At 45.9% G+C, this 12520-nt stretch overlaps 1 protein-coding gene across 1 annotated transcript in view; it reads right to left on the minus strand.

Annotated features, from left to right (window-relative positions):
- ASTN2 (astrotactin 2) overlaps positions 1–12520 on the minus strand; it is an 844435-nt gene that overhangs the window by 11728 nt on the left and 820187 nt on the right. The window contains 2 exon segments of the mRNA XM_040631793.1: positions 1889–2072; positions 3997–4097. Of these exon segments, the coding sequence (XP_040487727.1) occupies positions 1889–2072; positions 3997–4097 (285 nt within the window).

Raw genomic sequence — 12520 nt, forward strand, 5'->3', positions numbered from 1 at the left:
CTGTCACACACTCTGCTCCAACTACAGGGAAATTCTTTCAGTTCCTCTACAGAGTGTTTACCAAAGTGTAGAAGGAGTTCCCCAGGGGCAGGAGAAAGGATTTTAGGTGGCACTCCAGAGGATCGCAGACCCAGCATTAAACAACGAATCACGCTGGGAAAGGCAGGCAGATTCTTTTTCATTCTCTTCCCCTCCTCCAGATTACTTTAAAAAAGAAAGTCTTGGCTTGATACTGTGTCTTCGGTACTTCTCTAACACTTGCTAACCTCCTTTTTATTTATTTTTTTAAAGATTTTATTTATTTATTTGACAGAGAGAGAGAGGGAGAGAGCACAAGCAGGGGGAGCAGCAGGCTGACGGAGAAGCAGGCTCCCGAGCTGAGCAGGGAGCCTGCCCAGAGCCTCAGGCTGTACTAGGATTGAAGAGCTCTGTTTTCTGTTTTTGTTTGTTTCCCTTCCATTGTATCAAGTGTTTACATTTAATTTTCTATTAAAGGTAGATGATGCTAATTTTCCCTTTATAAAATAATAACTGTTTTCAAATAGATTTTCAGTGAGAAGTGAATCTAAGAAATACCAAAACAAAAAGTGCTTAGGGTATGGTGATATGTCAAAAATCATAAAAGTGGCAGACAAATGATGAAAATTTGAGGAAAACCATGCCCTAATGTAACATTATCTTCTCTGTGCATTCCCCAGGCTCGTCACTCTGCCCTAAACCCTCCAATCCTTCTGTCCTTCTTCTTGTCTGACCCCTATTCGCTCTGTCAGCCTCAGTCTCAGCCCCTGGGAAGGCTTCACTGGGTTATCTAGACCAGATGTCTATGCCCTGTCTCCCTAAAGGGCTCTATTTTGTTGTCATTATACTTATTATTCCTATTCTTTGCAATTGCTTGTTTAATTACCTCCAACAGTAAGCTTCTCCCTTTTTGTCACTGCATGGTCAACAACCAACTGGTAAGAGGCGCTACTAAGTAAGTGATGAACGAATGAACGAACGAATGTATGTCGTGAGGCGTAACGCATGAAACACAGCACCATTTCATACACTACTTTATGAAGCTTCAGAAGAGAGTGACTGTGTCTTAGTTATGTTTGAATCCACCGTGGCTCCTAGTACAATGGTTGGCATAGTCACTGCGGGTGACAAAAATCATGTCTTAATACACATTGAATTTAGGAATGTATTTAGTCACAGTTACTAATGGATTTCATTCTAGAAAAACCCTAGATTTCTTCCTTCCTTTCTTCCTTTTCTTTTCTTTCTTTTGTTTTTTTTTAGAAAGGGAGAGAGAGAGAGAGAGAGAGAGAGAGGGAGGGAGGGAGGGGGTGGGGCAGAGGGAGAGGGAGAAAGAGAATCTCAAACAGGTTCCATGCCCAGTGCAGAGCCTGATGCAGGGCTTGATCTCATGACCCTAAGGTTATGACCTGAGCTGAAATCAAGAGTCAGACCCTTAATTGACTGAGACACCCAGGTGCCCTTAGAAAACCTCAGATTTCTTATGGAAGAGTGGGAAGAGCCCTAGATTTGAGGCCATGACCCTGCCACTATACCCTTCCATGATGCTGGTTAGAATACACTTCCTCCAGGAGTCCAAGGTTCCCACCTCTAACACTGAAGAAGGAAGGTGGGTGAGAGGAGTGAATGAGGGAAAGAGTGCTGATGTCTCTCTCTTATCTGACATTCCAGGAGTCTAAGAAGCTAAAATTCCAAGATTCTGTCATTCTCCCTGCCCATTTCCCATCTCTAACCCTGACATGACAAAGTGGATGACACTTATTAATTTGACAAAGCCCATTCTCAGCCTATGGGAAAAAAGGGTCTAGTAAAATCAGACAGAATCAAGAAGAATCCACCATTCCACTCATATTCCCACACCTGTTCATACCTGGGCCCCAGCTCATCCTCACTCCTCCAGACGAAGTCGCCGAACTTCTCGTAGTGGGAGTTGTAGTGGTGCTGGACTCGGAACAGCATTGAGGCTGAGACCTCCATCAGCGTGTTGTAAGCAGTCTGCTGCTCCTTTCCACTTGTGTACCCATTGTACAGATTGTAGATCTTGTCTGCTATCTCTGAGGGGAGAGAAGTGCAGGCACAGATCATGGGACAGTGGGAAAAAGTGAGGATGGAAACACGCAACAGGAAAGGCACATTTGTGTGGGAATTCACATGTGCGGTATCTGAGGGCAGACAGACCTTAATTCCATCCTGAACAGCATTGACTAGTTGGGTTCAGTTTTCCTATCTATCAACTGAAAATAACAATGTTTGTTCTGGAGGTGTGCTGGGAGGACAAAATTAAACAGTGAATGTAAAGCATTCAACACGGGGCCTGGCACAAAGTTAGTGCTCATAATTTGTAAGCTTCATTATTAACATACATTTGGTGCCCATGATTTAACATAAAATTTCAAAGAAGTGCAGAGGCTTATTAAATCAATGGTCTTGGACTCATCTCAACAGTCTACTTCTATTTCCCCTCTGTAATATTTCCAACACAGTTCTGTGATCAGGTCTACGAGGTCTTCTTCTTCTTTTTTTTTTTTTAAGATATTATTTATTTATTTGACAGAGATAGAGACAGCCAGCGAGAGAGGGAACACAAGCAGGGGGAGCGGGAGAGGAAGAAGCAGGCTCCCAGTGGAGAAGCCTGATGTGGGGCTCAATCCCAGATCGCTGGTATCATGCCCTGAGCCGAAGGCAGATGCTCAACGACTGCGCCACCCAGGCGCCCCGGGTCTAAGAGGTCTTCATTCAAAAATTTTTCAGAGAAAAACCATGGCAATTCAAGGCAATTTGTACTCCTTCAGTCATTCCTAGGAACTGATGTAACTTAAAGTCATCATGGGTTGCTCCCTTGAATGGAAGGCCCATTCATTCACCTGTGAAGACTCAAATCAAGATCTGTGTACATCCCCAAGTCATCGCTAACAGTGATTGCCTCTAGAAGAATCATGGGAGGGAGGAGATTTTAGTTTGCAGTATTTCCACTCCGGTTTTTATTCCTAGGTCTTTTTTTTAACCACATGCATTTTTTTTAATGTAATGATGATGATGATGATGATAAAGGACCAGGAAACCCGCTCAAATCCCCTCACATTGGAGACACGATAGTTCCTCAATAGGGGGACCATCTCCTCTTGTCTGGTAGCACAAAGCCTGTAGTATTAAGCCATTTGTAGAAATGTCATTCTCTCTCCAGAGAGACTAGAATGTGAATTTCTGAAAGGTGAAGAGCGTATCTCTGCTGCATTGCTTGTATACCAGTGCTCTTAGAAAATATCCACTCAACTTGAAGTGAGCCATCAGGACTCACGATCTGTCACCCCATTCTTGCCAGTTCTGATGTAGAAATTATATCTACATGTTGGCTAAGAACTAAGCACCTGGTGCATCTGATTGATTGCTTCTAATTTTTTTAGGTACTTTGCCTGATGTTTACAGTGTCATGGGCCAGGAGCAGCAGAAAGGTTTAATCCTGCATGTGAACTCTCACTGACAGTCACTGACTGTAGCTCTATGCTGAGGAGTCTAAGGCCACCCCAGGCTAGATGGGGATGCATGCTATGATGAGGTAATGATATCTGCCATGGGCTTGGTGGTAAAGTGGTCCTCTACTGTCACTGATATGCCAGCTCTAGCATAGACTGAAGTGGAGAGAAGTGATTCATCTCTAAAAAGCCTAGGTTAAGGGGCAGGATACAGTCATGGGGCTCTGACTCTACCATTCCTTGCCTCTATGTCAGAACATAGACAAACATGATGAAAGAGGAGCAAGTCTTTCCAACGGCTAAGATATTGGTGGTCCATCTCAATTTTCTTCATGGCTTTGACTAATAGCTCCATGTGCCTCCTGTGCTCTTAGTCCCTTCCCTTTCTTCTCTCGGTGCCGATACGTGTATGAGGCAGGAATGGGGTAGCAGTTAGTGACTGCAGGGTGTAGAACTCAGAGGAAATACGGGAGAGACCTGGGAAGGGAAGAAATGGGCCACCTACCTTCTGCCTTGTTGTCATCCACCAGCGGACAGGCTGTCCTCAGGGTCACTGTGCTGAGCTCCGAGTGCCTCCCTCGTGTGTCCACAGCATACAAAGTGAACCTGCAGCACAGCAAGAAAACAGGGCACCGGGTTGTGACATTAGAGAAGGCCCTGGAAGGTGGAACACAAAATCACAGTACAGGAGCAGTGGCCAAAGGAAGTCAGGGAGGCTTAGGCTGTGAGAGAAAAGATTTAGAGAAAAAAACCATAAAGCATTTATTGGGCACCAATTGGGTCATGATCACCTGCACTTCACCACGAAGGAAACTGAGACTTTGATTTTCTATCTTTCCACGGTCTCACAGCTACTTGGGGACAGAGCAGTCTGAACCCTGGACTTCACAGGTGAACCCTAATGCTGTCTGGCATGGCTGGACATACTCATATGTTCTTTCATTCATCCACTGAACAAGTACCTCCTGAGTGTTAACTGTGTGCCAGGAGTTATTTTATTCCTATACCGTATGAGCTGGATACTATGGTTGCATTTTACCAGTAAGGACACTGGTTCCAAAGAGGTCAAGTAATTGACCTATTATTACATATTAAGTAAGTAGCAACAGGGGACCAGAACTTTGGTCTGCCTGAATCCAAAGATTATGTACTTAACCACACTGTCAAATCTAATTCCACCTTTTGTCTTTCGTTAGCTGGCTTGGAGTGCTGGCAAGGGTAAGGACGTGTGGGCCTGTACCGAAATACATGTCTTAAGAGGCCTAAACATGGGGTATGTTGGCCCCGTCTTCAGAAGGAAGGTAATCTATTCATCTGCTTTCTGGGGTTTTTGGCTTCTGCCTTTGGTGTAAGAACAATAGCACTGTGATGTGGGCATTCTCTCCCCTCCTGCTCTATCTCGGCATTATGAGTAGAGCTCAGTTCCAGTGCTTACTACATCCAGTACTGTTTTGGTCAAGAGAAGCAGTGGTGACAGAGGAAGGAGCCTGGTCTTGGAGATGGCCAGGCTGGGGTTCACGCTCTATTCTACTCCCTTGGTCTGTGGCCTCCGCTGAGTCACTTCACTTCTCTGTGCTTACTTCATCTCTCTGCATCAGGTATCTCTAAGGCTACACAGGGTGAGTTATGATTGAAAAGCCTTGCAGAGGGGTTAGAAATAAGATCACAAAGAAACTCCAGGATGTGAGAATAAAGCAAGTGGCAGAGTAGGGAGGTAAGGACAGTACTGAGTATTACTACCCTCACAACAACCCATCGAGAAGGTGGCAGAGGCAAGATCCGAACCGTAGCCTGCAGCTCTCAGAGGGCGTATACTTCGCGGCCTGAGTACAACGATCTCCTGGTATTTACCAGTACTGGCTATAGATAGTAGGCAATCGGCAAATATTTGAGTAAATGAATGAACCTGAGCATATCACACCTCATTTCTTAATCATTTCTACCTCAACAAAATGGGGATGCTTGTAGAGATAATGCATGACGGTCTCAAAGATTACATCGAGCGATACATGAGAAATGGCTTGTAAGCTGCAGAGTTTTATAAAGACCATGTAAATACCACTTACTTGTACAAGAGTACACATTTAAAAAATGCTTTCTTGGAGAAGAGGAGATGCATTTCAACTGAGAGAAACATGGAAGGATGTAGTGAATGGAATATGTGAGTGAGCCTGAAAACATGAGGAGATGGAAAATGTTTTTAAACACTACTTTCCCATTGGCTACTTATGTTTTCGTGGTACTTCTGCAATACATGTCCTCCACCAAGAGGGTCACCTCTCTGCTTCGCTGCTCAGCCAAGCAGCATGAATAACAGCATGCTGGGGAGGAAGCAGCCTTAGACTTTCAAGTTCTAAAACCTGGGTGGAAATCTTGCTTTCCCCAGCTGCTGGCTGAGTATCCTCTGGGCCTCAGTCTCTGTCATAAGGGCGGAATTACCCATTTCTCACAAGTTTGGGACCAAGACTCCACGCTTCAATCATGCAGCAGGCCTGGCTCCATCTTTGCTCCCTAAAAGGTAGCTTCTATTTGTATTATTAGAGTAACCAAACGTGTCAGTGGAGGCCTCGGGACGGAGGAGGCCTCAGGCCACCCTGCTGGCGGGCACTGAGGGGTGGAAAAAGAGGAAGACGTCAACCTCACAGGCTTGGGTCAAAAGTCACAAGGCCAAGCGCTTTCTGCCCGTCTCAGCTGTAATTGTAGAACTGTCCCAGGGACACATCTGAAAGCTGTTAGGAGACCAGGGAGGGCTTGGAGGTCTTTGTGGGGGGAAGAAAGTGGCGGCCCCTAATGTGGAGAAGCTGGGGTGGGCGGAGACTGAGAAGCAGACACAGGGACACACCCACAGTGCAGAGTGGAAAGTGGGGACGGAGAGAGACAGAGAGGGCACAGGCAGACCTCAGTGTTCCTCAAGGCATTTAAGAAGGGTGCTAGCTACCTTCTGCTCAGTTCTTCCATCTTCTCTTTGCCCAGTGAAGCAGGCTGAGATCCACTGATAATTTGAACTGAACCCCTGAGCCGGCGCCAAACTCCATATCCATATTTACAGGTGGGGAAATGGAGGCCCAGAGAGGAAAGAGTCTTCATAAGTTCAGAGTAGACACTGGCTTTCCCCTGGTGCTCCTTCTATACACTACCCGGCTTCTGGTACAAGTGGTTGATTTAGGTCTCACTGCACCTATCGGATACTTTTATTACAAAAGAGGTGGTTTCAAGGATGTAGCGGGATGGGCTCTTTAGGAACCTGAAGCTCCAGGCTCAAACCCTTGCTATTTCTTCCTCCGACTTTGTTTTAGGGGAAAGAACACCGGCCAAGTTGCCTCAAACAAACAAAACAAACAAAGAGAAACACCCGTAAGTACATAGAACAAACTGGTGGTTGTCAGGGGGGTGGGGTGTAAGGGAGAAGCAAAATGGGTGACGGGAAGTAGGAGGTACTGCCTTCCAGTTATGACTAAGACAGGCGGAGGAAAGGGAGGGAATGTAGTCGATGGTATCATAATGCCCTTGCATGGTGACAGACAGTAGCTACAGCTGTGGTGAGCACAGCATAATGTAGAAAGTTACCAAACCACTATGTCGTACATCTAAAACTAATGTAATGTAGTATGTCAACTATTCTTCAATTAAAAAAAAAAAAACACAACTGAGTTCATGTCCCAGATTTTTCACAGACTGTGGCCTGTGCGATCTTGGCAATAAGGCTTCAGTGTACTGCAATTTCAATGTGGGGGGAAGTGCCTTGGGATTGACGACACAGATGCAAAGTGTTTTTCAATGTTTCTTCATCACCCTCAGGACTAAATCTAAACTCCCTACTACAGGCTCCCAATGCAGCTCCTTGATCTTCACTCGTTTGACAGTACTGTGTCACTGAACCTCAAACCAACGCTGGCCACACATCCAACCTGGTTTACCGGTCTTCGCTTCCTATTCTGTTTTACGGTAGGACTGTATCCAACTGCTAACAGTTCCAGACATGGATTCTATCTCTTGGCCTTTGCACATGCTACACCCTCTGTCTGGCTCATCCCTCCTTTTCTCCACCCATGGTGCCCTGTGACCGCAGATGCCGCATGACTGGGTTACGGCTCATACACTTCTCTCTCGCCCCTGTGAGTATGTATCTTGAGGACCAGAGTCTGGCTCTGCCCATCTCTATCCACCCATCGACATCTGGTGCTCGGACACCTAAATCATGCAATCCTCGGCGAATACTTTCCAGAATGAATGACAGACTGAATGAATGACTCAATCGACTATGAAGTAGTTCCCTTGTCTGGAAATCTGCTTCCCCTTCTGTGAAGTGAACAAAAAGGGATTTGGCTGAAAGGTCATTATAAGAGGTGGAATGACAGAATGGCTAAAAGCATGAACCTGGAATCAGACAATTTGGTTTTAAATTCTGGCTCCCCATTTATTGACTGTGTGAGGCCTTTTTACTCACCTGTAAAATAGGAATCATGATTTTAAAACCCACTGTATAGGGTAGTTGTTGGAATAAAGAGAGGTGTGGGTAAGTGCTTGCTATGATGCCTGGCATGTGCTAAGACTCAATGAGAGACAGTTACGGGTATTATTATCAATAGTATTGTTATCATGACACTGCACAAGGGTTTGACCCCCCCTTTCCCGCAGACATCCAGAATAAGTTGTCCTAGTGGAAATCAGAGGAGAGTAGGTGGAGAGGAAGCTGTTGTTGGTCCCATCCAAGACCCCCAGACCCCCTCGCAGCAGGGGTGAGAGAATGAAACCGAGAAGTTAATTGGCGGTGAGAGCTTCTCACGGATCTGACAGGGGGTAAGAGCAGGGATAGAGCCCCAGAGGCCCACATCAGGACCAGGTCCCCGAGAGTACGGGAGAATGCGTTTGAAGTCTCCAGGCCAACGCCTGCTCTTCCCCAGCCGCCACATGATTTAGGCATTCTGGGGAGGCAAAATTCTCCTTGCTGATTTGAAGGGAAACAGATGTTTCCAGGCCAGAGGCCCTGGTCTTGTAAAATGCTCCTTCCCCCCACACAACTTTGGCAAACAACTTCCCGTTAGTTTAAACCCCCTCCACCCCCACCCCACTGCCCAACACCCAACCTACCATCACTCCCCTCCCTGCCATTCCCAGCACAATGTAGCAGTCAGTGTGGTGGGAAAAACACGGAGTCCCAGCTCTGGCTCTTCATCTGAACAGCTGGATCACCAGGGATACCTACCTGCCCTTCCTGTCTCCACAGTGAGAAAACTAAACCAGCATCATTTCTAAGGATAGGCCAGATCTTAGGGACTGAAGTTGTTTTTTGTTTTTGTTTTTTCCCCCCTCTGAAAGAGTTGGTATTATTCATTCTATATCTTTCTCCATTGCAGTCAATAGCAAAGAGCATGGGATTGCATATTGAACTGCTCTGGCTTTGAATCTAGCTAGACTCTATCAACTACTGGGCAAATAGTGACTTAACCATGGGCCTTGGTTTCCTTATCTGTAAAATGGGACAAAGGTTCCATCTCATGGGGTTGTGAGAATTAAATCAGAATTCAATTCCCTCGTCCACATTTTAGGTTTCTTATGAATGAAATCAAGTGTCATACCTCTTCCCTCGGACTACCCAAAATGCACAGAACAGTTTGGACCCAGAGTAGGTGTGCAATAATGTTTTTAAGCAATTATCGGCAGGAAGACTAGCTAGACACTGGGCAGTCCAAAGACTTGGGTTCTTAATCCGTCTCTGCTTTAGTCGCAGAAAGATCATTCTCATTTCTGTGATCAAAAGGAAGCAGGGTGCGTCATGGTTGGAACAAATCTAGGAGCCTGACTACTTGAGTTCAAATGTTGGTTGTACAACCTACTTTTTTTGACCTTGGGCAAGTTAATTAACCTCTCTGTTCTTTAGTGTATCTTGTCTTTAAAACGTGGGTGAAAATAAAAATAAAATGAAGTGTGGGTGATAATATTACCTCCTTCAAAGGGACGCTGAAGGAATAAAGTACTGCCTGGCACACGGGAAGTGCTACGTAAGCAATTCACCACTATTCGATGTGTGTGTTTAATTTTTTTCTCTATTCTATAATGGATTTAAAAGTCAGCCCCCTCCCCCAATTCTTTAGCATCGCTCTCATTGAGATGTGGGGGTTCTATGTCCTTTCACTTTGAATGCTGGTGGCTTCGGGAATGTTTTGACCAATAGAGCACAGCAGAAGGGATGCTGTGCGACTTTTCAGTCTGGATCACGAAAGGCTCGGTGACTTCTACCTTGCTCGCTGAAACATACTTGCTCGGAGCCCTGAGCCTCCATGCAAGACATACAGCTATGCCGAGGCCACCCTAGGGTGAGGAAGCCGGGCCACATGGAGGGAGAGGTTACAGCAGGCGCGTCAGCAGTCCTGGTGTTCAGGTCATCCAGGCCCAGGCCCCAGCTGGGAAAGTAAAGGAACCTTCAGGTAATGTCAGCCCAAGCGGTCATGTCACTCATCCCGCAGCTCATGCTCCAGACTTCATGAAGGAAAGACAGCCGAGTCCGTTGTGCCCTGTCTCGGTGCCTGACCCACAGAATCCATTAGCGTAATCAAACAGTTTGTTTGAAGCCACTCAGTTTTGGGGTCATTTATTACGTCATCAACAGTAACTCCAACAACTTCCAAGCATCTACAGCCAGGGTCAGCAAACCACGGCCCATGGCCAAATCTGGCCTGCCGCATGTTTCTGTAAATAAGGTTTTAATGGAGCACAGCCACACTCATTTTCTTAAAAACGTATTTTCTGTGGATGCTTTCACACTACAGTGGCACAGCTGAGTAGCTGCAACAGAGACCATATGACTCACAGAGCCTAAAATATTCACGATCTGGACCTCTAGAGAGAAGTTTGTGGACCCCTGAGCTAAAGTTTTGCCAGTGCTTAACATAAAATCATTTGTCTGCATTATTTCCCAGGATTAGAAATCATTCTTGTCTTACAGATAGGCTCAGTGAGTTCAGGTGACCTATCCAAGGTCACACAGCTCTCTTGACCTCAGGTCTCACGTCACGACTGCTTGCTGAGGATCTGGACACTGGTTTGGGTTCCGACACTGAATAAGCAGGGTGATGGCCCTGGGCAAGTTCCACTGGGCTCTGCTCTCAGTTTCCCAGCCTGTGAAATGAGGGCACTGGTGTGAACGGGCTGACGGAATTCAGATGCCCAAAGTTTTCCCCAGCTGGGCGCTGGCCGTCAGGACTATCAAAGTAAGACTTGAGAATGAACAGCGAGGGGCTGCTGTGGGTCCCTGCTCTGTTCTACACGCAGCCCACCTACTCCCCAGCACCAAAAACCAACCTTTTCATCCTCCCAACTTGGGCGGACAACTCGTGCTCTCTGCCAACATAAATATTTAATTCCAGTGCCCAGCACGGAGAGACCATCGTGGTATTAAGGACTCCAGTGCTGGTTTCTACTTTCAAAACAACCCCGGTCTGAGGCATGATTGGGAGGCTGCGCCTGGGACAAAGGTGAGGCAGTCTGTGGCTATACTCCAAACAACAACTCCTCCACTTGCCCTCCCTTCAACTCCTCCAGCTGCATGAGCTAACAGGTAAAGAATCAGGGGAGTGGGGGGAAGCCAGCAGAGAGAGCTCTGGGGGAAGGCCAAGCCTGGAACCGGTGCTGGTGCTAAGCTCAGCAGAGGCAACGACAATCTAGAATAAGTACCAGACACCCACTGCTCTGCCTGTCAAAGGCCCCCCAATTCACCGGGATGTGAACGTTACTGTAAATGTCATAGTGCCAACACCACAGGGACTCAGAAATGAATGACTATAGTAATGACATTTAAAATGAGATACACATAAATTGACTTAAAATTAAAGTGTGTTGAGCATATCTCCAGTATCCGACTGAGGAATGGATGATTATCACAGCTGCTCTGCCCACTGTGCGCCTGGCATTAGTGGGGCACCTGTTAGGTGCCGAGCACTCTGCTAAGCAGGACAGAAACACTTATGGAGAGAAGAGTGTGGTCCTTGCTTTCCAGGAACTCACAGCAGAGCAGGGAGATGGGGTCAAGTGAGTAAGCAATGGGATGCAGTGCTAGGGGCACTACAATAAAAATTTATTCTTATCTTTACGTTTCCTTCAGGTGTGTTCCTTCTTCCTTCTTTAAACAATGGACTAAGTTTGGATATGCATTCGAAGACTGTCTGGATTCCTTGTCAGCTGCAACCTACAGGGAATGCCAACCACCTATGAAGAACACAAAAGGGTGACAGTCCTTATACTCCACACCCTGAAAGCCTTAGAGGAGTGAACATGCCAAAGGATTTTAACATACAAAACTAGGTAAATGGTCCATTTGAGCGCATGCATTCACCGATCAAGTATAACCTGACCTCTCTCGAAAGGAAAATTCAGGTTGGCACTCGGCTTGGCTTTAGCAGTTGCTCTTGTCCCTCTTCCTTTTCTTCTTCTTGTCTGTCTCTTCCCTTTCCTGTCCCTCCCCTTCTCCTTCTCCTCTTTTTTCAGTGAGTGGCCTACATGATAACACACAGACTGACCACTGCTCTTAATTGGAGGATGTTCATCTTTTAACAGGTTGTTTTAGGGCAAAGCAGACACAGACTAATTTTATGGTTTCAAATCAAGGAATGAATTAAGCATGGGATGACTTATTATTCCCTTTCAATTTATATTCTTGGGATCTTTAAAGCAAACTGTGGCCTTTTTCCTATATCTTTATTATATACTGGACAGCCTCTCTAATATCCAGAGAAAAACAATTTTTAAATGACTTCAGTTATAGGAATTTTTTTGCAGGAAAGTATAACTTAGAAATATGTTGCATTGAGAGACAGAGGGCATGTTTTGGAGGTTTAACCTTGTCTTTAACTAGCTATGTGGTTTAGGTCAGATTATTTGACCTCTCTGTAGCTTGGGTACTATTGATAACCCCACAGGGACACCGTGAGGGCCAAATGTTCATTACGGATGTGAAAGTGCCTTAGAGATCCCACACACATTTCCTGGGCACTCACTCTGTGTCAGACATTGTGTTGGGGGCTTTTACACAG

This window comes from Ursus maritimus, unplaced genomic scaffold (genome assembly GCF_017311325.1).
Source record: "Ursus maritimus isolate PB19 unplaced genomic scaffold, ASM1731132v1 scaffold_17, whole genome shotgun sequence".
NCBI classification, from domain to species: Eukaryota; Metazoa; Chordata; class Mammalia; order Carnivora; family Ursidae; genus Ursus; species Ursus maritimus.